This window comes from Heptranchias perlo, unplaced genomic scaffold, assembly GCF_035084215.1.
Source record: "Heptranchias perlo isolate sHepPer1 unplaced genomic scaffold, sHepPer1.hap1 HAP1_SCAFFOLD_640, whole genome shotgun sequence".
In the NCBI taxonomy this organism is placed as follows: domain Eukaryota; kingdom Metazoa; phylum Chordata; class Chondrichthyes; order Hexanchiformes; family Hexanchidae; genus Heptranchias; species Heptranchias perlo.
Window position 1 is genome coordinate 45,913 of NW_027139667.1, and position 27,255 is coordinate 73,167.

Genomic DNA, 27,255 nt, shown 5'->3' on the forward strand with positions numbered 1-27,255 from the left:
GTGGATTGATTAGGGAAAGCCAGCACGGATTTATTAAAGGCAAATCGTGTTTAACTAACCTGATACAGTTTTGATGAGGTAACAGAGAGGGTCGATGAGGGCAATGCGGTTGATGTGGTGTATATGGACTTTCAAAAGGTGTTTGATAAAGTGCCGCATGATAGGCTTATCATCAAGATTGCGGCCCATGGAATAAAGGGGGCAGTAACAACATGGGTACAGAATTGGCTGAATGACAGGAAACAGAGAGTAGTGGTGAACGGTTGTTTTTCGGACTGGAGGGAGGTGTACAGTGGTGTTCCCCAGGGGTCAGTGCTGGGACCACTGCTTTTCTTGATATCTATTAATGACTTGGACTTGGGTGTACAGGGCACAATTTCAAAATTTGCAGATGACACAAAACTTGGAAGGTTAGTAAACAGTGAGGAGGATAGTGATAGACTTCAAGAGGATATAGACAGGCTGGTGGAATGGGCGGACACGTGGCAGATGAAATTTAATGCAGCAAAATGCGAAGCAATACAATTTGGCAGGAAAAATTAGGAGAGGCAATATAAACTAGAGGGTACAATTCTAAAAGGGGTACAGGAACAGAGAGATCTGGGGGTATATGTGCACAAATCATTGAAGGTGGCAGGGCAGGTTGAGAAAGTGGTTTAAAAAAAGCATATGGGATCCTGGGCTTTATAAATAGAGGCATAGAGTACAAAAGTATGGAAGTCATGATGAACCTTTATAAAACACTGGTTTGGCCACAACTGGAGTATTGTGTCCAGTTCTGGGCACCGCACTTTAGGAAAGATGTGAAGGCCTTAGAGAGGGTGCAGAAGAGATTTACTCGAATGATTCCAGGGATGAGGGACTTTAGTTCCGTGGATAGACTGGAGAAGCTGGGATTGTTCTCCTTGGAACAGAGACAGTTGCGAGGAGATTTGATGGAGGTATTCAAAATCATGAAGGGTTTGGACAGAGTAGATAGAGAGAAACTGTTCCCATTGGTGGAAGGGTCAAGGACCAGAGGACATAGATTTAAGGTGATTGGTAAAAGAACCAAAGGTGACATGAGGAAAAACTTTTTTACACAGCGAGTGGTTAGGATCTGGAATGCACTGCCCGAGGGGGTGGTGGAGGCAGATTCAATCATGGCCTTCAAAAGGGAACTGGATAAGTACTTGAAACAACAAATGTGCAGGGCTACGGGGAAAGGGCGGGGGAGTGGGACTAGCTGGATTGCTCTTGCTTCGAGCCGGCACGGATTTGATGGGCCGAATGACCTCCTTCCCTGCTGTAACCTTTCCATGATCAGCACATTATCATACTGTCATATTCTCATAGTATCACACAGGAGGAGACCATTTGGCCTATCGTGCCTGTGCTGGCTCTTTGAAAGAGTTATCCAATTAATCCCACTCCCCCCTGCTCTTTCCCCTTATCCCTGTAAATTTTTCCCCTTCAAGTATTTATCCAGTTCCCTTTTGAAAGTTATTATTGAATCTGCTTCCACCGCCCTTTCAGGCAGTGAATTCCAGATCATCACAACTCGCTGAGTAAAAAAATGTTTCCTCATCTCCCCTCTGGCTCTTTTACTGATCACCTTAAATCTGTGTCCTCTGGTTACTGACCCTTCCACCAATGGGAACAGTTTCTCCTTATTTACTCTGTCAAAACCCTTCATGATTTTGAACACCTCGATCAAATCTCCTCACAACCGTCTCTGTTCCAAGAAGAACAATCCCAGCTTCTCCAGTCTATCCACGTAACTGAAGTCCCTCATCGCTGGAATCATTCCAGTAAATCTCTTCTGCACCCTGTCTAAGGCCTTCACATCTTTCCTAAAGTGCGGTGCCCAGAATTGAATATAATACTCCAGTTGTGGCCGAACCAGTGTTTTATAAAGGTTCATCATGACTTCCATACTTTTGTACTCTCTGCCTCTATTTATAAAGCCCAGGATCCCGTATGCTTTTTTAACCGCTTTCTCAACCTGCCCTGCCACCTTTGACGATTTGTGCACATATACCCCCAGATCTCTCTGTTCCTGTACCCCTTTTAGAGTTGTGCCCTCTAGTTTATATCGCCTCTCCTCATCCTTACTACCAAAATGTGTCATTTCACACTTCTCTGCGTTAAATTTAATCTATCTGCCCATTTCACCAGTCTGTCTCTGTCCTCCTGAAGTCTGTTCCTATCCTCCACATTGTTTACTACAATTCCAAGTTTTGTGTAATCTGTAAACTTTGATTACACTAAACTTGGAATTGTAGTAAACAATATACCCTGTATACCCAAACCCAGGTATTAATAAGTAATAGGAGTTTGTAACAAAGGTAATGCAATAATCGTGGGGGACTTTAATTTTCATATAGACTGGGCAAATCAAACTGGCAAGTTCATGGCAAGTTCATTGACGAGTTCATGGAATGTATTCGAGACGGTTTCCTAGAACAATACGTCATGGAACCAACCAGGGAACAGGCTATTTTAGATCTTGCATTGTGTAATGAGACAGGGTTAATATGGGGAAAAGTGATCATAATATGATAGAATTTCACATTGAGTTTCAGAGTGACGTACTTAAGTCCGAAACTAGAGTCTTAAACTTAAATAAAGTTTATCATATAGGTATGGAGGGGCGAGTTGGTTCAGGTAGATTGGGAAGCGAGATTAAAGGATATAACAGTAGATAAGCAATGGCGAACATTTAAAGAAATATTTCAATATTTACATTCCGTTGAGAGATAAAAACTCCACGGGAAAAGTGATCCTTCCGTGACTAATTAAAGAAGTTAAGGATAGTATTAAATTAAAGGAAGAGGCTTGTAATGTTGCCAAGAGTAGTGAGCCTGAGGATTGGGAGAGTTTTAGAAAAGAGCAAAGAACGACCAAAAAATTGATGATAAGAGAGAAAATAGAATATGAGAGTAAACTCGCAAGAAATATAAAAACGGATTGTAAGAGCTTCTACAAGTATGGAAAAAGGAAGAGAGTAGAGAAAGTAAACGTTGGTCTCCTCGAGGCTGAGACAGGAGAAATTATAATGGGGAATCAGGAAATGGCAGAGACTTTAAACAAATATTTTGTACCTGTCTTCACAGTAGAAGACTGGACAAAGTCAGCATGGCTTTACGAAGGGGTAGTCATGTCTGACAAATTTGCTTGAGTTCTTTGAGGACATAACGTACAGGGTGGATAAAGGGGAACCAGTGGACGTTGTGTATTTAGACTTCCAGAAGGCATTCGACAAGGTGCCATATAAAAGATTATTGCTCAAGATAAAGAATCACTGGATTTGGGGTAATATTCTGGCATGGGTGGAGGATTGGTTATCGAACAGGAAGCAGAGAGTTGGGATAAATGGTTCATTCTCGGACTGGCAACCAGTAGCCAGTGGTGTTCCGCAGGGGTCGGTGCTGGGTCCCCAACTCTTTACAATCTATATTAACGTTTTGGAGGAGGGGACCGAGTGTAACACATCAAAGTTTGCAGATGATACAAAGACGGCAGGGAAAGTAGAGAGTGAGGAGGACATAGAAAACCTACAAGGGGATACAGACAGGCTGGGTGAGTGGGCGGAGATTTGGCAGATGCAATACAATATTGGAAAATGTGAGGTTATGCACTTTGGCAGGAAAAATCAGGGAGCAAGTTATTATCTTAATGGCAAGAAACTGGAAAGTACTGCAGTACAAAGGGATCTGGGGTTCCGAGTGCAAGAAAATCAAAAAGTTGGTATGCAGGTGCAGCAGGTGATAAAGAAGGTCAACGGAATGTTGGCTTTTATTGCTGGGGGGATAGAATATAAAAACAGGGAGGTATTGCTGCAGTTATAAAAGGTATTGGTGAGACCGCACCTGGAATACTACATACAGTTTTGGTGTCCATACTTAAGAAAAGACATACTTGCTCTCGAGGCAGTACAAAGAAGGTTCACTCGGTTAATCCCGGGGATGAGGGGGTGGACATATGAGGAGAGGTTGAGTAGATTGGGACTCTACTCATTGGAGTTCAGAAGAATGAGAGGCGATCCTATTGAAACATATAGGATTGTGAAGGGGCTTGATCGGGTGGATGCGGTAAGGATGTTCCCAAGGATGGGTGAAACTAGAACTAGGGGTCATAATCTTAGAATAAGGGGCTGCTCTTTCATAACTGAGATGAGGATAAACTTCTTCACTCAGAGGGTAGTAGGTCTGTGGAATTTGCTGCCCCAGGAAGCTGTGGAAGCTACATCATTAAATAAATTTAAAACAGAAATAGACAGTTTCCTAGAAGTAAAGGGAATTAGGGGTTATGGGGAGCGGGCAGGAAATTGGACATGAATTTAGATTTGAGGTGAGGATCAGATCAGCCATAGAATCATAGAATCATAGAAGTTTACAACATGGAAACAGGCCCTTCGGCCCAACATGTCCATGTCGCCCAGTTTATACCACTAAGCTAGTCCCAATTGCCTGCACTTGGCCCATATCCCTCTTTTCCCATCTTACCCATGTAACTGTCCAAATGCTTTTTAAAAGACAAAATTGTACCCGCCTCTACTACTGCCTCTGGCAGCTCGTTCCAGACACTCACCACCCTTTGAGTGAAAAAATTGCCCCTCTGGACCCTTTTGTATCTCTCCCCTCTCACCTTAAATCCATGTCCCCTCGTTATAGACTCCCCTACCTTTGGGAAAAGATTTTGACTATCTACCTTATCTATGCCCCTCATTATTTTATGGACTTCTATAAGATCATCCCTAAACCTCCTACTTTCCAGGGAAAAAAGTCTCAGTCTATCCAACCTCTCCCTATAAGTCAAACCAACAAGTCCCGGTAGCATCCTAGTAAATCTTTTCTGCACTCTTTTTCTAGTTTAATAATATCCTTTCTATAATAGGGTGACCAGAACTGTACACAGTATTCCAAGTGTGGCCTTACTAATGTCTTGTACAACTTCAACAAGACATCCCAACTCCTGCATTCAATGTTCTGACCAATGAAACCAAGCATGCCGAATGCCTTCTTCACCACCCTATCCACCTGTGACTCCACTTTCAAGGAGCTATGAACCTGTACTCCTAGATCTCTTTGTTCTATAACTCTCCCCAACGCCCTACCATTAACAGAGTAGGTCCTGGCCCGATTCGATCTACCAAAATGCAACACCTCACATTTAACTAAATTAAACTCCATCTGCCATTCATCGGCTCACTGGCCCAATTTATCAAGATCCCGTTGCAATCCGAGATAACCTTCTTCACTGTCCACAATGCCACCAATCTTGGTGTCATCTGCAAACTTACTAACCATGCCTCCTAAATTCTCATCCAAATCATAAATATAAATAACAAATAACAGCGGACCCAGCACCGATCCTTGAGGCACACCGCTGGTCACAGGCCTCCAGTTTGAAAAACAACCCTCTACAACCACCCTCTGTCTTCTGTCGTCAATCCAATTTTGTATCCAATTGGCTACCTCACCTTGGATCCCGTGAGTTTTAACCTTATGTAACAACCTACCATGTGGTACCTTGTCAAAGGCTTTGCTAAAGTCCATGTAGACCACGTCTACTGCACAGCCCTCATCTATCTTCTTGGTTACCCCTTCAAAAAACTCAATCAAATTCGTGAGACATGATTTTCCTCTCACAAAACCATGCTGACTGTTCCTAATTAGTCCCTGCCTCTCCAAATGCCTGTCGATCCTGTCTCTCAGAATACCCTCTAACAACTTACCCACTACAGATGTCAGGCTCACCGGCCTGTAGTTCCCAGGCTTTTCCCTGCCGCCCTTCTTAAACAAAGGCACAACATTTGCTACCCTCCAATCTTCAGGCACCTCACCTGTAGCTGTCGATGATTCAAATATCTCTGCTAGGGGACCCGCAATTTCCTCCCTAACCTCCCATAACGTCCTGGGATACATTTCATCAGGTCCCGGAGATTTATCTACCTTGATGCGCGTTAAGACTTCCAGCACCTCCCTCTCTGTAATATGCACACTCCTCAAGACATCACTATTTATTTCCCCAAGTTCCCTAACATCCATGCCTTTCTCAACCGTAAATACCGATGTGAAATATTCATTTAGGATCTCACCCATCTCTTGTGGTTCCGCACATAGATGACCTTGTTGATCCTTAAGAGGCCCTACTCTCTCCCTAGTTACTCTTTTGCCCTTTATGTATTTGTCGCAGCTCTTTGGATTCTCCTTTGCCTTATCTGCCAAAGCAATCTCATGTCCCTTTTTTGCCCTCCTGATTTCTCTCTTAACTCTACTCCGGCAATCTCTATGCTCTTCAAGGGATCCACTTGATCCCAGCTGCCTATGCATGTCATATGCCTCCTTCTTCTTTTTGACTTGGGCCTCAATCTCCCGAGTCATCCAAGGTTCCCTACTTCTACCAGCCTTGCCCTTCACTTTATAAGGAATGTGCTTAGGTTAACACACTTTTGAAAGCCTCCCACTTACCAGACGTCCCTTTGCCTGCCAACAGACTCTCCCAGTCAACTTCTGAAAGTTCCTGTCTAATACCATCAAAATTGGCCTTTCCCCAATTTAGAATTTTAACTTTTGGGCCAGACCTATCCTTCTCCATAGCTATCTTAAAACTAATGGAATTATGATCACTGGTCCCAAAGTGATCCCTCACTAACACTTCTGTCACCTGCCCTTCCTTATTTCCCAAGAGGAGGTCAAGTTTTGCCCCCTCTCTAGTCGGGCCATCCACATACTGAATGAGAAATTCCTCCTGAATACACTCAACAAATTTCTCTCCACCCAATCCCCTAAATGGCTGTCCCAGTCAATGTTGGGAAAGTTAAAGTCCCCTACTATTACCACCCTATTTTTCTTGCAGCTGTCTGTAATCTCCTTACATATTTGCTCCTCAATTTCCCGTTGACTATTTGGGGTTCTGTAGTACAATCCTATCAAAGTGATCTCTCCCTTCTTATTTTTCAGTTCTACCCATATTGACTCAGTGGGTGAACCCTCGGATATATCCCCTCTCACTACTGCCGTGATGTTCTCCCTAATCAAGAACGCAACTCCCCCTCCTCTCTTACCTCCTGCTCTATCTTTCCTATAGCATCTGTACCCTGGAACATTGAGCTGCCAGTCCTGCCCCTCCCTTAGCCATGTTTCAGTAATAGCTACAACATCCCAATCCCATGTACCCATCCATGCCCTGAGTTCATCTGCCTTGCCCATCAGACTTCTTGCATTGAAATAAATGCAGTTTAATCTAGACTTCCCTTGGTCTTTGCCCTGCTTTCTCAGACCGTCTGTCCGGTCATGTTTTGTACACTCTCCCTTACTGCCTTTTGTTTCTGTCACCACTTTACTTCCCACTGACTTCCTGCATCGGTTCCCATCCCCCTGCCACATTAGTTTAAACCCTCCCCAACAGCACTGGCAAACACTCCCCCTAGGACATTGGTTCCAGTCCTGCCCAGATGCAGACCGTCCAATTTGTACTGGTCCCACCTCCCCCAGAACCGGTTCCAATGGCCCAGGAATTTGAATCCCTCCCTCTTGCACCATCTCTCAAGCCACGTATTCATCTTAGCTATCCTGTCATTCCTACTCTGACTCGCCCGTGGCACTGGTAGCAATCCTGAGATTACTTCCTTTGAGGTCCTACTTTTTAGTTTAATTCCTAACTCCCTAACTTCAGCTTGTAGGACCTCATCCCGTTTTTTACCTATATCGTTGGTACCTATATGCACCACGACAACTGGCTGTTCACCCTCCCCCTCCAGAATGTCCTGCAGCCGCTCCGAGACATCCCTGACCCTTGCACCAGGGAGGCAACATACCATCCTGGAGTCTCGGTTGCGTCCGCAGAAATGCCTGTCTATTCCCCTTACAATCGAGTCCCCTATCACTATAGCTCTGCCACTCTTTTTCCTGCCCTCCTGTGCAGCAGAGCCAGCCACGGTGCCATGAACCTGGCCGCTGTCACCTTCCCCTGGTGAGCCATCTCCCCCAACAGTATCCAAAACGGTATACCTGTTTTGGAGGGAGATGACCGCAGGGGACCCCTGCACTGCCTTCCTACTCTTCCTCTGTCTGTTGGTCACTCATTCACTATCTCCCTCAGTAATTTTTATCTGCGGTGTGACCAACTCACTGAACGTGCTATCCACGACTTTCTCAGCATCGCGGATGCTCCAAAGTGAGTCCATCCGCAGCTCCAGAGCCGTCAAGCGGTCAAACAATAGCTGCAGCTGGACACACTTCCCGCAGGTGAAGGAACCAGGGACACAGGAAGGAGCCCTGAATTCCCACATCCCACAAGAGGAACATGACACGGCGCTGGGATCTCCTGCCATGACTTAACCCTTAAGTTAGCTTAACAACAACTGCAATGTCAAAAAAAAAGGAAAGAAAAACTACTTACCAGCCATGATCTTATTGAATGGCGGAGCAGGCTCGAGGGGCTGATTGGCCTACTCCTGTTCCTATTTCTTATGTTCTTATAAGACAAAAAGCAAACCAGAAATAGTGGGGAACCAAGGGGTAAATGAGAGTGAGGAACTGAAAGTAACTAATATCAGTAGAGAAAAAGTACTGGAGGAATTAATGGGACAAAAGCCGATAAGTCCCCTGGACCTGATGGCCTCCATCCTCGGATTCTAAAAGAGGTGGCTGCAGAGATAGTGGATGCATTGGTTGTGATCTTCCAAAATTCCCTGGATTCTGGAACGGTCCCAGTGGATTGGAGGGTAACAAATGTAACCCCGCTATTCAAGAAAAGGAGAGAGAAAACAGGGAACTACAGGCCAGTTAGCCTGACATCGGTCGTCAGGAAAATGCTGGAATCCATTATTAAGGAAGTGGACACAGGGCACTTAGAAAATCATAATATGATTAGGCAGAGTCAACATGGTTTTATGGAAGGGAAATCATGTTTGACCAATTTTTTGGAGTTTTTTGAGGATGTAACTAGTAGGGTGGATAAAGGGGAACTGTAACAAACATAGTGAGAGAGGAAGTATTAAAGGGATTCTTGAAAGTGGATAAATCACCAGGCCCCGATGAAATGTATCTCAGGCTGTTAAGAATCATAGAAGTTTACAACATGGAAACAGGCCCTTCGGCCCAACATGTCCATGTCGCCCAGTTTATACCACTAAGCTAGTCCCAATTGCCTGCACTTGGCCCATATCCCTCTATACCCATCTTACCCATGTAACTGTCCAAATGCTTTTTAAAAGACAAAATTGTACCCGCCTCTACTATTGCCTCTGGCAGCTCGTTCCAGACACTCACCACCCTTTGAGTGAAAAAATTGCCCCTCTGGACCCTTTTGTATCTCTCCCCTCTCACCTTAAATCTATGTCCCCTCGTTATCGACTCCCCTACCTTTGGGAAAAGATTTTGACTATCTACCTTATCTATGCCCCTCATTATTTTATAGACTTCTATAAGATCACCCCTCAACCTCCTACTCTCCAGGGAAAAAAGTCTCAGCCTATCCAACCTCTCCCTATAAGTCAAACCATCAAGTCCCGGTAGCATCCTAGTAAATCTTTTCTGCACTCTTTCTAGTTTAATAATATCCTTTCTATAATAGGGTGACCAGAACTGTGCACAGTATTCCAAGTGTGGCCTTACTAATATCTTGTACAACTTCAACAAGACATCCCAACTCCTGTATTCAATGTTTTGACCAATGAAACCAAGCATGCTGAATGCTGCCTTCACCACCCTATCCACCTGTGACTCCACTTTCAAGGAGCTATGAACCTGTACTCCTAGATCTCTTTGTTCTATAACTCTCCCCAACGCCCTACCATTAACGGAGTAGGTCCTGGCCCGATTTGATCTACCAAAATGCATCACCTCACATTTATCTAAATTAAACTCCATCTGCCATTCATCGGCCCACTGACCCAATTTATCAAGATCCCGTTGCAATCCTAGATAACCTTCTTCACTGTCCACAATGCCACCAATCTTGGTGTCATCTGCAAACTTACTAACCATGCCTCCTAAATTCTCATCCAAATCATTAATATAAATAACAAATAAGAGAAGCCAGGGAGGAAATAGCGGAGGCTCTGACCATCATTTTCCAATCCTCACTGGATACAGGCGTGGTGCCGGAGGATTGGAGGACTGCTGACGTTGTACCGTTGTTTAAAAAGGGAGTGAAGGATAGACCGAGTAATTCCAGGCCAGTCAGTCTAACCTCGGTGGTGGGCAAATTATTAGAATCGATTCTGAGGGACAGGACAAACTGTCACTTAGAAAGGCACGGACTAATCAAGGACGGTCAGTATGGATTTGTTAAGGGGACGTCGTGTCTGACTAACTTGATTGAATTTTTCGAGGAGGTGACTAGGAGGGTCGATGAGGGTGGCGTAATTGATGTAGTCTACATGGATTTTAGCAAGGCTTTAGACAAGGTCCCACATGGCAGACTGGTCAAAAAAGTAAAGGCCCGTGGAATCCAAGGGAAAGTGGTAAATTGGATCCAAAGTTGGCTCAGTGGCAGGAAGCTGACGGGTGTTTTTGTGACTGGAAGGCTGTTTCCAGTGGGGTGCCCCAGGGCTCGGTACGAGGTCCTTTGCTTTTTGAGGTATATATTAATGATGTGGACTTGAATGTGGGGCTTGATCCGGAAGTTTGCAGATGATACAAAAATTGTCCGTGTGGTTGATAGTGAGGAGGAAAGCTGTAGACTGCAGGAAGATATCAATGGACTGGTCAGGTGGGCAGAAAAGTGGCAAATAGAATTCAATCCAGGGAAGTGTGAGGTAATGCATTTGGGGAGAGCAAACAAGGCAAGGGAATACACAATAAATGGGAGGATACTGAGAGGTGTAGAGGAAGTGAGGGACCTTGGAGTGCATGACCACAGATCCCTGAAGGTAGCAGGACAGGTAAATAAAGTGGTTAAGAAGGCATATGGAATACTTTCCTTTATTAGCCAAGGCATAGAATATGAAAGCAGAGATGTTGTGCTGGAACTGTATAAAACATTGGTTAGGCCACAGCTTGAGTACTGAGCACAGTTCTGGTCACCACATTACAGGAAAGATGTGATTGCACTCGAGAGGGTACAGAGGAGATTTACGGGGATGTTGCCAGGACTGGAGAATTTTAGCTATGAGGAAAGATTGGATAGGCTGGGGTTGTTTTCTTTGGAACAGAGGAGGCTGAGAGGAGATTTAATTGAGGTGTATAAAATTATGAGGGGCCCAGATAGAGTGGATAGGAAGGACCTATTTCCCTTAGCGGAGGGGTCAATAACCAGGGGGCATAGATTTAAAGTGATTGGTAGAAGGATTAGAGGGGAGCTGAGGAGAAATGTTTTCACCCAGAGGGTGGTGGGGTCTGGAACTCATTGCCTGAGAGGGTGGGAGAGGCAGAAACCCTCAACTCATTAAAATTCCTGGAGTTCACTTGAAGAGCCGTGACCTACAGGGCTATGGACCAAGTGCAGGAAAGTGGGATTAGGCTGGGGGGCTCATTGTTGGCCGGCACGAATGGCCTCCTTCTCTGCTGTAACTGCGTATGATTCTAGCATTATATATTTGGATTTTCAGAAGACATTCGATAAGGTGCCACATAAAAGGTTGTTACACAAGATAAGGGCTCATGGGATTAGGGGTAATGTATTATCATGGATAGAGGATTGGTTAACGGACAGAAAACCGAGAGTAGGAATAAACGGGTCATTCTCAGGTTGTCAGGCTGTAACTAGTGGGGTACCGCAAGGATCAGTGCTCGGGCCTCAGCTATTTCCAATCTATATTAATGACTTAGATGAAGGGACTGAGTGTAATGTATCCAAGTTTGCTGACGATACAAAGCTAGGTGGGAAAGTAAGCTGTGAGGAGGACACAAAGAGTCTGCGAAGGATATAGACAGGTTAAGTGAGTGGGCAAGAAGGTGGCAGATGGAGTATAATGTGGGGAAATGTGAGGTTATTCACTTTGGTAGGAAGAATGGAAAAACAGTAATTTTTAAATGGTGAGAAACTATTGAATGTTGGTGTTCAGAGGGATTTGGGTGTCCTCGTACAAGAAACACAAGAAGGTACAGCAAGCAATTAGGAAGGCAAATGATATGTTGGTCTTTATTGCAAGGGGTTTGGAGTACAAGAGTAAGGAAGTCTTACTACAATTGTACCAGGCTTTGGTGAGACCTCACCTGGAGTACTGTGTACAGTTTTGATCTCCTTATCTAAGGAAGGATATACTTGCCTTAGAGGCGGTGCAACGAAGGTTCACTAGATTAATTGCTGGGATGAGAGGGTTGTCCTATGAGGAGAGGTTGAGTCGAATGGGCCGATACTCTTGAGTTTCGAAGAATGGAGGTGATCTCATTGAAATATATAGGATTCTGAGGGGGGTTGATAGGGTAGATGCTGAGAGGTTGTTTCCTCTGGCTGGAGAGTCTAGAACTAGAGGGTATAGTCTCGGGATAAGGGGTCGGCCCTTTAAGACTGAGACGAGGAAGAATTTCTTCACTTAGAGGGTTGTGAATCTTTGGAATTCTCTACCCCAGAGGGCTGTGGATGCTGAGTCATTGATTATATTCAAGACTGAGATCGATAGATTTTTGGACTCTGAGAATCAAGAGATATGGGGATCGGGCGGGAAAGTGGAGTTGAGGTCAAAGATCAGCCATGATCTGATTGAATGGTGGAGCAGGCTCGAGGGGCAGAATGGCCTACTCCTGCTCCTATTTCTTATGATGCTCTTATATTCTAAGTCCAATATATATCAAAAAGAGCAGTGGTCCTAATACTGACCCCTGGGGAACACCACTGTATACTTCACTCCAGTCTGAAAAACAACTGTTCACCACTACTCTCTGCTTTCTGTCACTTAGCCAATTTTATATCCACACTGTCACTGACCCTTTAATCCCATGGGCTTTAATTTTGCTAACAAGTCTATTATGTGGCACTTTATCAAATGCCTTCTGAAAGTCCATATACACAACATCAACCACACTCCCCTCATCAACCCTCTCCGTTACTTCATCAAAGAACTCAGTCAAGTTAGTCAAATTTTCTATGTTTCTATCCTGGGTGTGCACCCGAAGTGCTGTGACCTGCAAGGCTACGGACCAAGTGCTGGAAAGTTGGTTTGGACTGGATGGCTCATTTTCGGCCGGCACAGACACGACGGGCTGAATTGTCTCCTTTTATGCTGTAAATTTTCTATGATTCCAAACACGATTTTCCTTTAACAAATCCGTGCTGACTTTCATTTATTAGCCCAGACTTTTCCAAGTGCCCATTAATTCTAAAAGTTTCCCCACCACTGACGTTAGACTGACTGGCCTGTAATTACCGGGTTTACCCCTCTCCCCTTTTTTGAACAGGGGTGTAACATTTGCAATCCTCCAGTCCTCCGGCACCATCCCCATATCTAAGGAGGATTGGAAGATTGTGGTCAGATCCTCCGCAATTTCCACCCTTACTCCCCTCTGTAACCTGGGATGTTTCCCATCTGGACCGGGTGACTTTTCTACTTTGAGTGCTGCCAATCTTTTAAGCCCCTCCTCTTTATCTATTTTTATCCTCTCCAATATCACTCCTCCCTCCTCCTTTACTCTACAATGGCAGCATCCTCTTCTCTAGTGAAGACCAATGTAAAGTATTCTTGGTTTAGACTGTATTGTGGGGATAAGAGCAGGAGGTGGTCGAACGGCCCCTTGAGCCTGCTCCGCCATTCAACAACATCATGGTTGATCTACTACCGGCTGATGGGAGATGATGGTTTAGACTGTGATGCGGGGATGGGAGGTGATGGTTTAGACTGTAATGCGGGGATGGGAGGTGATGGTTTAGACAAAATGCGGGGATGGGAGGTGACGGTTTAGACTGTGATGCGGGGATGGGAGGTGATGGTTTAGACTGTGATGCGGGGATGGGAGGTGACGGTTTAGACTGTAATGCGGGGATGGGAGGTGATGGTTTAGACTGTGATGCGGGGATGGGAGGTGATGGTTTAGACTGTAATGCGGGGATGGGAGGTGACGGTTTAGACTGTAATGCGGGGATGGGAGGTGATGGTTTAGACTGTGATGCGGGGATGGGAGGTGACGGTTTAGACTGTGATGCGGGGATGGGAGGTGACGGTTTAGACTGTGATGCGGGGATGGGAGGTGATGGTTTAGACTGTAATGCGGGGATGGGAGGTGACGGTTTAGACTGTAATGCGGGGATGGGAGGTGACGGTTTAGACTGTGATGCGGGGGTGGGAGATGATGGTTTAGACTGTAATGCGGGGATGGGAGGTGACGGTTTAGACTGTAATGCGGGGATGGGAGGTGACTGTTTAGACTGTAATGCGGGGATGGGAGGTGACGGTTTAGACTGTAATGCGGGGATGGGAGGTGACGGTTTAGACTGTAATGCGGGGATGGGAGGTGACGGTTTAGACTGTAATGCGGGGATGGGAGGTGACGGTTTAGACTGTAATGCGGGGATGGGAGGTGACGGTTTAGACTGTAATGCGGGGATGGGAGGTGACGGTTTAGACTGTAATGCGGGGATGGGAGATGACGGTTTAGACTGTGATGCGGGGATGGGAGGTGACGGTTTAGACTGTAATGCGGGGATGGGAGGTGACGGTTTAGACTGTAATGCGGGGATGGGAGGTGACGGTTTAGACTGTGATGCGGGGATGGGAGGTGACGGTTTAGACTGTAATGCGGGGATGGGAGATGATGGTTTAGACTGTAATGCGGGGATGGGAGGTGATGGTTTAGACTGTGATGCGGGGATGGCAGGTGATGGTTTAGACTGTAATGCGGGGATGGGAGGTGACGGTTTAGACTAATGCGGGGATGGGAGGTGACGGTTTAGACTGTAATGCGGGGATGGGAGGTGACGGTTTAGACTGTAATGCGGGGATGGGAGGTGACGGTTTAGACTGTAATGCGGGGATGGGAGGTGACGGTTTAGACTGTAATGCGGGGATGGGAGGTGACGGTTTAGACTGTAATGCGGGGATGGGAGGTGACGGTTTAGACTGTAATGCGGGGATGGGAGGTGACGGTTTAGACTGTAATGCGGGGATGGGAGGTGACGGTTTAGACTGTAATGCGGGGATGGGAGGTGACGGTTTAGACTGTAATGCGGGGATGGGAGGTGACGGTTTAGACTGTAATGCGGGGATGGGAGGTGACGGTTTAGACTGTGATGCGGGGATGGGAGGTGACGGTTTAGACTGTGATGCGGGGATGGGAGGTGACGGTTTAGACTGTGATGCGGGGATGGGAGGTGACGGTTTAGACTGTAATGCGGGGATGGGAGGTGACGGTTTAGACTGTGATGCGGGGGTGGGAGGTGACGGTTTAGACTGTGATGCGGGGATGGGAGGTGACGGTTTAGACTGTAATGCGGGGATGGGAGGTGACGGTTTAGACTGTAATGCGGGGATGGGAGGTGACGGTTTAGACTGTAATGCGGGGGTGGGAGGTGACGGTTTAGACTGTAATGCACAGGTGAGAGATCGAGAGGAAGACCCTGTAGAGGGTCTGGTTGGGCTGGGCTCTGGCTTTTTCTCCTTGAATAATTGCTGATGTTGTTGTTTGACAGCCGGCGCGGACTGCGGGCTCTGCCGCCTCGAGTGGAGCGACAGGATCCTCAGCCACTCCGTCTGGTGGGGAGATGAGCAGCAGTGAGCCCAGTACCCCAGCACAGACACCACTCGCTGCTCCAGTCATCCCCACACCAGCACCTGGACTTGCTGCACCTCTACTCCCACCTCTACTGTCTCCAAAGGTGAGTAAAGGCCCATCACATGGGTTATTGGATTCAGCTGTGGTACTGGTGGGGAGTGATATACGTCCCGTCCCCTGCCTGGAATCTGTCAATCTATGCGACAGAAGCATAGGAACAGCTGGCACTATCGGCCGCTAACCTGTCACACCAGTGTGAATTCAGTGTGTGGAGTGTGCAATCATCCCATTCAGTGTGTGGAGTGTGCAATCATCCCATTCAGTGTGTGGAGTGTGCAATCATCCCATTCAGTGTGTGGAGTGTGCAATCATCCCATTCAGTGTGTGGAGTGTGCAATCATCCCATTCAGTGTGTGGAGTGTGCAATCATCCCATTCAGTGTGTGGAGTGTGCAATCATCCCATTCAGTGTGTGGAGTGTGCAATCATCCCATTCAGTGTGTGGAGTGTGCAATCATCCCATTCAGTGTGAAGAAAGTGGGGTGGGGGGGGGCGGTGGCAGTATTGATTAAGGAGAATATTGCAGTGCTGGAGAGAGAGGATGTCCTGGTTAGAGTTAAGAAACAATAGAGGTGCCATTACACTATTGGGTGTATTCTATAGGCCACCAACTAGTGGGAAGGGGATAGAGGAACAAATTTACAGGGAAATTAGAGAGGTGCAAAAGCCATAGAGTAGAGATAACTGGGGGACTTCAATTAACCGAATACAGACTTGGATAATAATAAAAGGGGCAAAGAGGGGGAGGAATTTTTGAAGTGTGTTCAGGAGAACTTTCTTGACCAGTACGTTGCCGGCCCAACGTGGAAGGAGACATTGCTGGATCTGGTTCTGGGGAATGAGACGGGCCAAGTGGAGCAAGTGTCAATGGGGGAACATTTAGGGAACAGCGATCTTAGTATCATAAGGTTTAGAATAGATATGGAAAAGGACAAGGAGCAATAGAGAGTAAAAATACTCAATTGGAGGAGGTCCAATTTCAGTGGGATGAGAACAGATGTGACCCGGGTAAATTGGAATCAAAGATTGGCAGGCAAAACTATAATTGAACAGTGGGCGGCCTTTAAAGAGGAGATGGTTCGGGTACAGTCTAGGGACATTCCCACGAGGGAGAAAGGAGGGCAACTAAAGCCAGAGCTCCCTGGATGACGAAAGAGGTCAGGTTGACAGGTATGACAGATGTCAGGTTGATAACACAAGTGAGAACCAGGCAGAATATAGAAAGTTCAGAGGGGAAGTGAAAAAGGAAATAAGAGGGGCAAAGAGAAAGTATGAGAATAGACTAGCGACCAACATAAAAGGGAATCCAAAATTCTTCCACAGGCATGTAATCATTAAATGGGTAGGGGTGGGGCCGATTAGGGACCATAAAGGAGATCTACTCATGGAGGTAGTGGGGATGGTCGAGGTACTAAATGAGGACTTTGCCTCTGTCTTTACCAAGGAAGAAGATGTTGCCAGAGTCTCAGTAAAGGAAGATATAGTTGAGATACTGGATGGGGTAAAAATTGATGAAGAGGAGGTACTAGAAAGGCTAGCTGTACTTAAAGTACACCCGGTCTGGATGGGATGCACCCTAGGTTTCTGAGGGGAGTAAGGGTGGAAATTGCGGAGGTACTGGCCATAATCTTCCAAACTGGAGAATTGCAAATGTTACACCCTTGTTCAAAAAAGGGTGTAAGGATAAACCCAGCAACTACAGGCCAGTCAGTTTAACCTCAGTGGTGGGGAAACTTTTAGAAATGATAATCCAGGACAGAATTAACAGTCACTTGGACGAGTGTGGATTGATTAGGGAAAGCCAGCACGGATTTGTTAAAGGCAAATTGTGTTTAACTAACCTGAGAGTTTTTTGATGAGGTAACAGAGAGGGTCGATGAGGGCAATGCAGTTGATGTGGTGTATTTGGACTTTCAAAAGGTGTTTGATAAAGTGCCACATGGTAGGCTTATCAAGATTGTGGTCCATGGAATAAAGGGGGCAGTAACAACATGGATACGAAATTGGTTAAGTGACAGGAAACAGAGAGTAGTGGTGAACGGTTGTTTTTCGGACTGGAGGGAGGTGTACAGTGGTGTTCCCCAGGGGTCAGTGCTGGGACCACTGCTTTTCTTGATATATATTAATGACTTGGACTCGGGTGTACAGGGCACAATTTCCAAATTTGCAGATGGCACAAAACTTGGAAGGGTAGTGAACAGTGAGGAGGATAGTGATAGACTTCAAGAGGATATAGACAGGCTGGTGGAATGGGCAGACACGTGGCAGATGAAATTTAATGCAGAAAAATGGGAAGTGATGCATTTTGGTAGGAAGAACGAGGAGAGGCAATATAAACTAGAGGGTACAACTCTAAAAGGGGTACAGGAACAGAGAGATCTGGGGGTATATGTGCACAAATCGTTGAAGGTGGCAGGACAGGTTGAGAAAGTGGTTAAAAAAGCATACGGGATCCTGCGCTTTATAAATAGAGGCATAGAGTACAAAAGTATGGAAGTCATTATGAACCTTTATAAAACACTGGTTAGGCCTCAGCTGGAGTATTGTGTCCAGTTCTGGGCACCGCACTTTAGGAAAGATGTGAAGGCCTTAGACAGGGTGCAGAAGAGATTTACGAGAATGATTCCAGGGATGAGGGACTTTAGTTACGTGGATAGACTGGAGAAGCTGGGGTTGTTCTCCTTGGAACAGAGACAGTTGTGAGGAGATTTGATCGAGGTATTCAAAATCATGAAGGGTCTGGACAGAGTAGATAGAGAGAAACTGTTCCCATTGGTGGAAGGGCCAAGGACCAGAGGACACAGATTTAAGGTGATTGGCAAAAGAACCAAAGGTGACATGAGGAAAATCTTTTTTACACGGCGAGTGGTTAGGATCTGGAATGCACTGCCCGAGGGGGTGGTGGAGGCAGATTCAATCATGGCTTTCAAAAGGGAACTGGATAAGTACTTGAAAGGAAAAAATTGCAGGGCTACGGGGATAGGGCGGGGGAGTGGGACTAGCTGGATTGCTCTTGCATAGAGCCGGCGCAGACTCAATGGGCCGAATGGCCTCCTTCCGTGCTGTAACCTTTCTATGATTCTAATTGAGTGTGGAGAGTACAACCATCCCAATCAGTGTGAATGCACACTCCACACACTGAATTCACACTGCATGGGATGATTGCACATTCCACACACTGAAATCATCCCATTCAGTGTGTAGAGTGTACACCCATTCAGTGAAGGAGGGTGAATGCACCAGAAGAATCAGTTTTGATGGGCTGAATGGCACTATTCGTTCCTGTCTTGAAGTTCTAATTGGGGTTGCACCAGTTGGAGCTCAGCTTGTGTTGAGGAAAGAGTAAAAGTTGTTTCCGTTGATGTCCCTTGTTTGTAGGAGGAGGAGAATCTCCGAGCCCAGGTTAAGGATCTTGAGGAGAAACTAGAAACGTTAAAAATCAAGAGAAATGAAGACAAAGCCAAGCTGAAGGAGCTGGAGAAATACAAGATCCAGTTCGAACAGCTGCAGGAATGGAAAATGAAGATGCAGGAACAGCAGAACGAGCTGCAGCGACAGCTGAAAGAGGCCAAGAAGGTTCATGCTTACCTTGTTTATCAAAGTCTCACCTTTAGTTCTCCACCGACTGTCCCACATGCTCACTACAGTCACCCCACACTGCCTCTGCAATCTCAGCTCAAAGGGCCGTGCTGCCTCGTCCTGGTGAAGGAGCAGCTCTGGGTCCAAGCGATTCAATGCTGTGATCCACGGGTTCATTGTCAGCATTGGTACCAGGGCCGTGTTTAATTCCTGGCATTGGTACCAGGGCCGTGTTCAATTCCTGGCATTGGTACCAGGGCCGTGTTTAATTCCTGGCATTGGTACCAGGGCCGTGTTTAATTCCTGGCATTGGTACCAGGGCCGTGTTTAATTCCTGGCATTGGTACCAGGGCCGTGTTTAATTGGTGGGATTGGTAATGGGCCGTGTTTAACTGATGGGATTGGTATTAGGGCTGTGTTTAATTGATGGGATTGGTATTAGGGCCGTGTTTAATTGATGGAATTGTATTAGGGGCCGTGTTTAATTGATGGGATTGGTACCAGGGGTCGTGTTTAATTGATGGACTTGTATTAGGGGCCGTGTTTAATTGATGGAATTGGTATTAGGGGCAGTGTTTAAGTGATGGGTTTGGTATTAGGGTCTTGTTTAATTGATGGGATCAGTACTAGGGGCTGTGTTCATTTGATGGGTTTGCGACTAGGGCCGTGTTTAATTGGTGGGATTGGTATTAGGGGCCGTGTTTAATTGATGGGATTGATGTTAGGGCCGTGTTTATTTGATGGGATTGGTATTAGGGCTGTGTTTAATTGATGGGATTGGTATTAGGGCCGTGTTTAATTGATGGAATTGTATTAGGGGCCACGTTGAATTGATGGGATCCGTACTAGGGGCTGTGTTTGATTGATGGGATCGATACTAGTGTCCACGTTTAAGTAATGGGATTGGTATTAGGGGCTGTGTTTATTATTTTTTTTCATTCGTTCATGGGATGTGGGCGTCGCTGGCGAGGCCGGCATTTATTGCCCATCCCTAATTGCCCTTGAGAAGGTGGTGGTGAGCCGCCTTCTTGAACCGCTGCAGTCCGTGTGGTGAAGGTTCTCCCACAGTGCTGTTAGGAAGGGAGTTCCAGGATTTTGACCCAGCGACGATGAAGGAACGGCGATATATTTCCAAGTCGGGATGGTGTGTGGCTTGGAAGGGAACGTGCAGGTGGTGTTGTTCCCATGTGCCTGCTGCCCTTGTCCTTCTAGGTGGTAGAGGTCGCGGGTTTGGGAGGTGCTGTCGAAGAAGCCTTGGCAAGTTGCTGCAGTGCATCCTGTGGATGGTACACACTGCAGCCACAGTGCGCCGGTGGTGAAGGGAGTGAATGTTTAGGGTGGCGGATGGGGTGCCAATCAAGTGGGCTGCTTTGTCCTGAATGGTGTCGAGCTTCTTGAGTGTTGTTGGAGCTGCACTCATCCAGGCAAGTGGAGAGTATTCCATCACACTCCTGACTTGTGCCTTGTAGATGGTGGAAAGGCTTTGGGGAGTCAGGAGGTGAGTCACTCGCCGCAGAATACCCAGCCTCTGACCTGCTCTCATAGCCACAGTATTTATATGGCTGGTCCAGTTAAGTTTCAGGTCAATGGTGACCCCCAGGATGTTGATGATGGGGGATTCGGCGATGGTAATGCCGTTGAATGTCAAGGGGAGGTGGTTAGACTCTCTCTTGTTGGAGATGGTCATTGCCTGGCACTTGTCTGGCGCAAATGTTACTTGCCACTTATGAGCCCAAGCCTGGATGTTGTCCAGGTCTTGCTGCATGTGGGCACGGACTGCTTCATTATTTGAGGGAGTGTGAATGGAACTGAATACTGTGCAATCATCAGCAAACATCCCCATTTCTGACCATATGATGGAGAGAAGGTCATTGATGAAGCAGCTGAAGATGGTTGGGCCGAGGACACTGCCCTGAGGAACTCCTACAGCAATGTCCTGGGGCTGAGATGATTGGCCTCCAACAACCACTACCATCTTCTTTGTGCTAGGTATGACTCCAACCACTGGAGAGTTTTCCCCCTGATTCCCATTAACTTCAATTTTACTCGGGCTCCTTGGTGCCACACTCGGTCAAATGCTGCCTTGATATCAAGGGCAGTCACTCTCACCTCACCTCTGGAATTCAGCTCTTTTGTCCATGTTTGGACCAAGGCTGTAATGAGGTCTGGAGCCGAGTGGTCCTGGCGGATCCCAAACTGAGCATCAGTGAGCAGGTTATTGGTGAGTAAGTGCTGCTTGATAGCACTGTCGACGACACCTTTGATGGGATTGGTATTCGGGGCTTTGTTTAATTGATGGGATTGGTATTCGGGTCCGTGTTTAATTGATGGGATTGGTATTCGGGTCCGTGTTTAATTGATGGGATTGGTACTGGGGCTGTGTTTAATTGATGGGCTTGGTATTAGGGCCCTGTTTAATTGATGGGATTATATTAGGGGCCGTGTTTAATTACATAGGAACATAGCAATATAGGAACAGGAGTAGGCCATTCAGCCCCTCGAGCCTGCTCCGCCATTTGATAAGATCATGGCTGATCTGTGATCTAACTCCATATTCCTGCCTTTGGCCCATATCCCTTAATACCTTTGGTTGCCAAAAAGCTATCTATCTCAGATTTAAATTTAGCAATTGAGCTAGTATCAATTGCCGTTTGTGGAAGAGAGTTCCAAACTTCTACCACCCTTTGTGTGTAGAAATGTTTTCTAATCTCACTCCTGAAAGGTCTGGCTCTAATTTTTAGACTGTGCCCCCTACTCCTAGAATCCCCAACCAGCGGAAATAGTTTCTCTCTATCCACCCTATCTGTTCCTTAATATCTTATAAACTTCGATCAGATCACCCCTTAACCTTCTAAACTCTAGAGAATACAACCCCAATTTGTGTAATCTCTCCTTGTAACTTAACCCTTGAAGTCTGGGTATCATTCTAGTAAACCTACGCTGCACTCCCTCCAAGGCCAATATGTCCTTCCGAAGGTGCGGTGCCCAGAACTGCTCACAGTACTCCAGGTGTGGTCTAACCAGGGTTTTGTAGAGCTGCAGCATAACTTCTGCCCCCTTGTACTCCAGTCCTCTAGATATAAAGGCCAGCATTCCATTAGCCTTATTGATTATTTTCTGCACCTGTTCATGACACTTTAATGATCTATGTACCTGAACCCCTAAGTCCCTTTGGACATCCACTGTTTTTAACTTTTTACCATTTAGAAAGTACCCTGTTCTATCCTTTTTTGATCCAAAGTGGATGACCTCACATTTGTCTACATTGAATTCCATTTGCCACAGTTTTGCCCATTCACCTAATCTATCAATATCCCTTTGTAATTTTATGTTTTCATCTACACTGCTTACAATGCCACCAATCTTTGTGTCATCGGCAAACTTAGATATGAGACTTTCTATGCCTTCGTCTAAGTCGTTAATAAAAAATATTGTGAATAATTGAGGCCCCAAGACAGATCCCTGCGGGACTCCACTAGTCACATCCTGCCAATGTGAATATTTACCCATTATCCCTACTCTCTGTCGCCTTTCGCTCAGCCAACTTCCTAACCAAGTCCGTACTTTTCCCTCGATTCCATGGGCTTCTATCTTAGCTAACAGTCTCTTATGTGGGACCTTATCAAATGCCTTCTGGAAGTCCATATAAATAACATCCATTGACATTCCCCTGTCCAATACTTTAGTCACCTCTTCAAAAAATTCAATCAGGTTTGTCAGGCACGACTTACCTTTCACAAATCCATGCTGGCTCTCTCTGATTAACTGAAAATTCTCAAGGTGTTCAGTCACCCTATCCTTAATTATAGACTCCAGCATTTTCCCCACAACAGATGTTAGGCTAACTGGTCTATAATTCCCTGGTTTCCCTCTCTCTCCTTTCTTAAAAAGTAGAGTGACGTGCAATTTTCCAATCCAGAGGGACAGTTCCTGAATCTGGAGAACTTTGAAAGATTATAGTTCGGGCATCTGCAATGTGCTCACCTACTTCCTTTAAAACCCTGGGATGGAAACCATCTGGTCCTGGGGATTTGTCACTCTTTAGTGCTATTATTTTCTTCATTACTGTTGCTTTACTTATGTTAATTTTATCGCGTCCCTGTCCCCGATTCAATATTAGTTTTCTTGGGATTTCCGGCATGCTATCCTCTTTTTCGACTGTAAATACTGACACAAAGATTTCTGGATATTAAAGGCATCAAGGGATATAGGGATAGTGCAGGAAAGTGGAGTTGAGTTAGACGATCAGCCAGGATCATATTGAATGGCGGAGCAGGCTCGAGGGGCTGGATTGCCTACTCCTGCTCCTATTTCTTTTGTTTTTATGTTCTATCCCCCAGCTCTTTCCCCTTATCCCTGTAAATATTTCCCCTTCAAGTATTCATCCAATTCCCCTTTGAAAGTTATTATTGAATCTGCTTCCACCGCCCTTTCAGGCAGTGAATTCCAGATCATCACAACTCGCTGAGTAAAAAAATATTTTAATTGTTTAATTGATGAGATTGATACTAGGGGCTGTGTTTTATTGATGGGATTGAAATTAGGGGCTGTGTTTAATTGGTGGGATTGATACTAGGGGCTGTGTTTAATTGATGGGATTGATACTAGGGACTGTGTTTAATTGATGGGATTGAAATTAGGGGCTGTGTTTAATTGATGGGATTGATACTAGGGGCTGTGTTTAATTGATGGGATTGAAATTAGGGGCTGTGTTTAATTGATGGGATTGATACTAGGGGCTGTGTTTAATTGATGGGATTGAAACGAGGGGCTGTGTTTAATTGATGGGATTGATACTCGGGACTGTGTTTAATTGGGATTGATACTAGGGGCTGTGTTTAATTGATGGGATTGACATTAGGGGCTGTGTTTAATTGATGGGATTGATACTAGGGGCTGTGTTTAATTGATGGGATTGATACTCGGGGCTGTGTTTAATTGATGGGATTGAAATTAGGGGCTGTGTTTAATTGATGGGATTGAAACTAGGGGCTGTGTTTAATTGATACTCGGGGCTGTGTTTAATTGGGATTGATACTAGGGGCTGTGTTTAATTATTGGGATTGGCACCGTGAGCTGTGTTTAATTGGGATTGAAAGTCAGGGCTGTGTTTAATTGGGATTGATACTAGGGGCTGTGTTTAATTGATGGGATTGATACTAGGGACTGTTTAATTGATGGGATTGATACTAGGGACTGTGCTTAATTATTGGGATTGGCACCATGGGCTGTGTTTAATTGGGATTGATACTAGGGGCTGTGTTTAATTGCTGGGATTGAAACTAGGGGCTGTGTTTAATTGATGGGATTGATACTAGGGGCTGTGTTTAATTGATGGGATTGAAACTAGGGACTGTGTTTAATTGATGGTATTGATACTCGGGGCTGTGTTTAATTGGGATTGATACTAGGGGCTGTGTTTAATTGATGGGATTGACATTAGGGACTGTGTTTAATTGATGGGATTGATACTAGGGGCTGTGTTTAATTGCTGGGATTGATACTAGGGACTGTGTTTAATTATTGGGATTGGCACCATGGGCTGTGTTTAATTGGGATTGATACTAGGGGCTGTGTTTAATTGCTGGGATTGATACTCGGGGCTGTGTTTAATTGATGGGATTGAAACTAGGGGCTGTGTTTAATTGATGGGATTGAAACTAAGGGCTGTGTTTAATTGATGGGATTGATACTCGGGGCTGTGTTTAATTGATGGGATTGATACTAGGGGCTGTGTTTAATTGATGGGATTGAAATTAGGGGCTGTGTTTAATTGATGGGATTGATACTAGGGGCTGTGTTTAATTGATGGGATTGAAATTAGGGGCTGTTTAATTGATGGGATTGAAACTAGGGGCTGTGTTTAATTGGGATTGATACTAGGGGCTGTGTTTAACTGATGGGATTGAAACTAGGGGCTGTGTTTAATTATTGGGATTGATACTCGGGGCTGTGTTTAATTGATGGGATTGAAACTAGGGGCTGTGTTTAATTGATGGGATTGATACTAGGGGGCTGTGTTTAATTGATGGGATTGATACGCGGGGCTGTGTTTAATTGATGGGATTGAAACTAGGGGCTGTGTTTAATTATTGGGATTGATACTCGGGGCTGTGTTTAATTGATGGGATTGATACTAGGGGCTGTGTTTAATTGGGATTGATACTAGGGGCTGTGTTTAATTGATGGGATTGATACTAGGGGCTGTGTTTAATTGATGGGATTGAAATTAGGGGCTGTGTTTAATTGATGGGATTGAAACTAGGGGCTGTGTTTAATTGATACTCGGGGCTGTGTTTAATTGGGATTGATACTAGGGGCTGTGTTTAATTATTGGGATTGGCACCGTGAGCTGTGTTTAATTGGGATTGAAAGTCAGGGCTGTGTTTAATTGGGATTGATACTAGGGGCTGTGTTTAATTGATGGGATTGATACTAGGGACTGTGCTTAATTATTGGGATTGGCACCATGGGCTGTGTTTAATTGGGATTGATACTAGGGGCTGTGTTTAATTGCTGGGATTGATACTAGGGGCTGTGTTTAATTGATGGGATTGATACTCGGGGCTGTGTTTAATTGATGGGATTGATACTAGGGGCTGTGTTTAATTGCTGGGATTGATACTCAGGGCAGTGTTTAATTGATGGGATTGAAACTAGGGGCTGTGTTTAATTGATGGGATTGAAACTAAGGGCTGTGTTTAATTGATGGGATTGATACTCGGGGCTGTGTTTAATTGATGGGATTGATACTAGGGGCTGTGTTTAATTGGGATTGAAATTAGGGGCTGTGTTTAATTGATGGGATTGATACTAGGGGCTGTGTTTAATTGATGGGATTGAAATTAGGGGCTGTTTAATTGATGGGATTGAAACTAGGGGCTGTGTTTAATTGATGGGATTGATACTCGGGGCTGTGTTTAATTGATGGGATTGAAATTAGGGGCTGTGTTTAATTGATGGGATTGATACTAGGGGCTGTGTTTAATTGATGGGATTGAAATTAGGGGCTGTTTAATTGATGGGATTGAAACTAGGGGCTGTGTTTAATTGATGGGATTGATACTCGGGGCTGTGTTTAATTGGGATTGATACTAGGGGCTGTGTTTCATTGGGATTGGCACCGTGGGCTGTGTTTAATTGGGATTGAAAGTCAGGGATGTGTTTAATTGGGATTGATACTAGGGGCTGTGTTTAATTGATGGGATTGATACTAGGGACTGTGCTTAATTATTGGGATTGGCACCATGGGCTGTGTTTAATTGGGATTGATACTAGGGGCTGTGTTTAATTGCTGGGATTGATACTAGGGGCTGTGTTTAATTGATGGGATTGATACTCGGGGCTGTGTTTAATTGATGGGATTGATACTAGGGGCTGTGTTTAATTGCTGGGATTGATACTCAGGGCAGTGTTTAATTGATGGGATTGAAACTAGGGGCTGTGTTTAATTGATGGGATTGAAACTAAGGGCTGTGTTTAATTGATGGGATTGATACTCGGGGCTGTGTTTAATTGATGGGATTGATACTAGGGGCTGTGTTTAATTGATGGGATTGAAATTAGGGGCTGTGTTTAATTGATGGGATTGATACTAGGGGCTGTGTTTAATTGATGGGATTGAAATTAGGGGCTGTTTAATTGATGGGATTGAAACTAGGGGCTGTGTTTAATTGATGGGATTGATACTCGGGGCTGTGTTTAATTGGGATTGATACTAGGGACTGTGTTTCATTGGGATTGGCACCGTGGGCTGTGTTTAATTGGGATTGAAAGTCAGGGATGTGTTTAATTGGGATTGATACTAGGGGCTGTGTTTAATTGATGGGATTGATACTAGGGACTGTGTTTAATTATTGGGATTGGCACCATGGGCTGTGTTTAATTGGGATTGATACTCGGGGCTGTGTTTAATTGATGGGATTGCAACTAGGGGCTGTGTTTAATTGATGGGATTGAAACTAGGGGCTGTGTTTAAT

At 45.3% G+C, this 27,255-nt stretch overlaps 1 protein-coding gene across 1 annotated transcript in view; it reads left to right on the plus strand.

The window, feature by feature from the left end:
* The window catches only part of LOC137318077 (dynactin subunit 1-like), a gene marked incomplete at its 3' end in the record, with an annotated part of 104,983 nt that overhangs the window by 44,562 nt on the left and 33,166 nt on the right, over positions 1–27,255 (plus strand). The window contains exons 6-7 of the mRNA XM_067981041.1: positions 15,556–15,741; positions 19,076–19,273. Coding sequence (XP_067837142.1) covers positions 15,556–15,741; positions 19,076–19,273 — 384 coding nt within the window. The remainder of the gene's footprint in view (positions 1–15,555; positions 15,742–19,075; positions 19,274–27,255) is intronic.